General features: G+C 47.5%; 1 protein-coding gene across 1 annotated transcript; it reads right to left on the reverse strand.

Annotated features, from left to right (window-relative positions):
• Positions 1–958: 958 nt before the first annotated feature.
• PUNSTDRAFT_78402 (uncharacterized protein) lies at positions 959–1,379 on the reverse strand (the record flags this gene model as incomplete). The annotated part of the gene is made up of 3 exons (XM_007389394.1): positions 959–1,010; positions 1,074–1,152; positions 1,214–1,379. Coding segments are annotated over 3 exons (297 nt in total), but the record flags the coding sequence as incomplete, so codon positions are not given.
• Between the last annotated feature and the right edge of the window lie 1,465 nt (positions 1,380–2,844).

Here is a 2,844-nt window from a genome sequence, read left to right on the forward strand (position 1 = left end):
CTTCTTCTTGCAGAACTTCCCTGAGGTCCCGGGCTATCTAAGTCGGGGATTGCTCAGTTGGCCGTCGGTTATTGAACCTGACTTGAATTTGATGGGACAAGCTTTGTGAGCTTGTCGGCGATACCTAAAGAGGTAATAAGACGGTTAGCCTGTATGGGAGGCTTGAGGGGTCTTGTGTTGATGTGTTGTATGACGCGCCGTGCGTCGAAGTTCCTAGAAAAATTAAGGGAGGGATCAGTTGTTCCTTTGGTGGCGGAGGCGATAGAGCGTGGGAAACGGTTTCGAACAGCCTACGGTGGCTGTGTAGAGTCGATAGGGTCGATAGAGAGTCGATAGGGAAGCTGTCCAGGCACTCGAGTCCTGACAGAGAGAGAGTTTAGCAGACGACTGCTGAGTACTTTCGGGGGGAACTGATTGATTTCTCATTCATGCCGATTCGGCTACATTTTATACTCCTTAGCTAGGCCAGCTGAGTCATATTAGTAATCCTAGCAGTGCTGAGTCAGCTTCTGACTCAGCCGAGTCATGATTTGTCATGTGCTGACTAAGATTGGGCACCGCTTAGTAATCCCTTTCCTAATATGGTCAAACTTTCCTGGGCCCATTTAAGGTACATGCTTGGTCTATTCTACTTAGATTCTATACTACTACATAACAGAGAGGCTGCAGAATGAATAAAAAATGGAGGTTTTCGAGCAGTTCCGCACCTATTCACTTTAGGGGCAGGACACCGCGTGTCAGGCTATAGGTAGCAGTATATCAATACAAGTTCGTCGCGTAGATAGAACGGATCTCACCTCCACCGTACATGCAGGATGTAGTGAACGATGGAGAGAGTCGTTCGCGCACGGCGGGCGTATCAACACACCGCACGTGCATGTCATTTCCTGGCGTCACATTGTCAACTCCTCACATAGTCGACCATCAACAATTGTCTCTAGTCCGGCCGCTTTGCATGTTAAGGCACTAGCACCCACAGGACAATCATAAGCACCATCATCGAGACAAGCCTGGACCACGATAAGACAGCTTGATCAAGCACAAGCATCGGACACAGTGTTGATAAAGCTCACACAGGCTGAAGTGTCTTAATTCCCACCTTTTGCGCTATGGCTCCGGTGATGAACGGAAGAATTGCTGAACTGGCTTGACCTAGCGAAGCGAAAGCGCAATTGAGCTGACGAAACTGTTCTGTGAATAGATATGATGCAACCGGAACCGGCAATCCAACCAATGCATCCTGTCAGCAGCCAGCGCGGAAGTATGCGCCCAGCGTGGTTCATCACTATCGGGTAGAAGGGCCCCAGGAGGACGCCCACTAGCGACACGGACACTGCACTGCCCACCAGAGACGGTACAAACCATACCACCATTTCCAGACTGTCAACGAAGTGTCCATCAGCATGCTTTGAATTGGGTTTCAAAAACACTTACGCTATGGCCAGTATGGAACAGATGAAGAGCACGCGCCTCTCACCAACCTGCGAACATGATGAATCAATCACACGACATGAGAGACGAGCAACATACCAGCTTGTTGACCTTCAAGAGAGCAACCCGGCCTACGGTGAAACCTCAGACTGCCCAATCAAAGCTATTGTAAGTTGAAGATCTCTTGTTTGATGCAGCATGGATGGCATGGAAGGGGCCTCAACGGTCGTCGATGTTGTCATGGGTCAATCATCGCCGACCATTGCCTACTATCCCCGACTGTCCTCCAACATCTCCTCCGCTCTTCGCCGCTCATTTTCCTGCGGTCCTCCGACGGATCTCTGGCGGACTTTTCGTATCTTTGACTCCCATATGTTCCCTTTGTTCGTCCTTGCTTATTCTCACACTGTATTCTTCTTCCTTGTGCTCGGTTTCCTTGGCACTGATTCCCTTTGTGTTCCACATGTACTTTAGATCTTCTTCCCTGTTCCCTTTGTGTTACTTGTCATGAAGGCTTAGTAATGACACACAGAATAGAGTAGAACCTTGTAGAAGGCGCTGGAACGCTGTCGTGCTATAAATGTGTAAAGACACACAATAGACTCAGGTTTCCGAGGTCTGTGGGAGACTCGGGAGATCGCCTGATTTGTTCGGGTGAGGGATGTGTTGTGTAGAATGGCTGTGCACCAGAGGCGAAGAGGATGTGGAGAAGATGACCTAAATAGGAAGGTCAAAGACTAAATTAGGATGGGCTCCACTAGTGAGCTCCAGAGAATGTAAGGGAAGATAAAGCAGACGACGATACTGCAACTATTGCAGTGGATAGACGAATATAGTGCAACTTTAGCACTATAGGGGAGGGCAGATTCGAGGGGAAAAGAGTACTTGCTCATTACTACTACAAAGACAGTACTTATACCTACTGGGTCGCGGCTATGTTACTTCTGAAACGAACTATATACGACAGTTCATATACAACTCTTTAGTTCTAACGAACGATCTACTTGATAAACGAGGTGGCGATAGGCGATATACGAGAGGTTGAAACGAGGTACTTGCGATCTATCTATTTTGAGTACTAGTACAAAACACAAACATGAAACAGCCTAAGACGGTATACGAGCACGATGACGATGACGATATACGAGGGACTAACGATCTACTAGACGATGGCGATATACGAGTTTCTTGACGACATACGAGGGTCCTGACGATATACGAAGTTCCTGGCGATATACGAAGTGTGGAGTGAGCAATATACAAATGGGCAACAATATACACGAATCTGAAACGACACTAGTCCAAGATCAGAAATATACTTATACAAAGGGAAATCTTATCATGCGGTATCGTACTGTAAATATTCTTGCAAGAAAGCATGTCCAGTATTCTGGATGCTTAGGTTCAAAGGGC

Source organism: Punctularia strigosozonata (assembly GCF_000264995.1).
Source record: "Punctularia strigosozonata HHB-11173 SS5 unplaced genomic scaffold PUNSTscaffold_108, whole genome shotgun sequence".
NCBI lineage: Eukaryota > Fungi > Basidiomycota > Agaricomycetes > Corticiales > Punctulariaceae > Punctularia > Punctularia strigosozonata.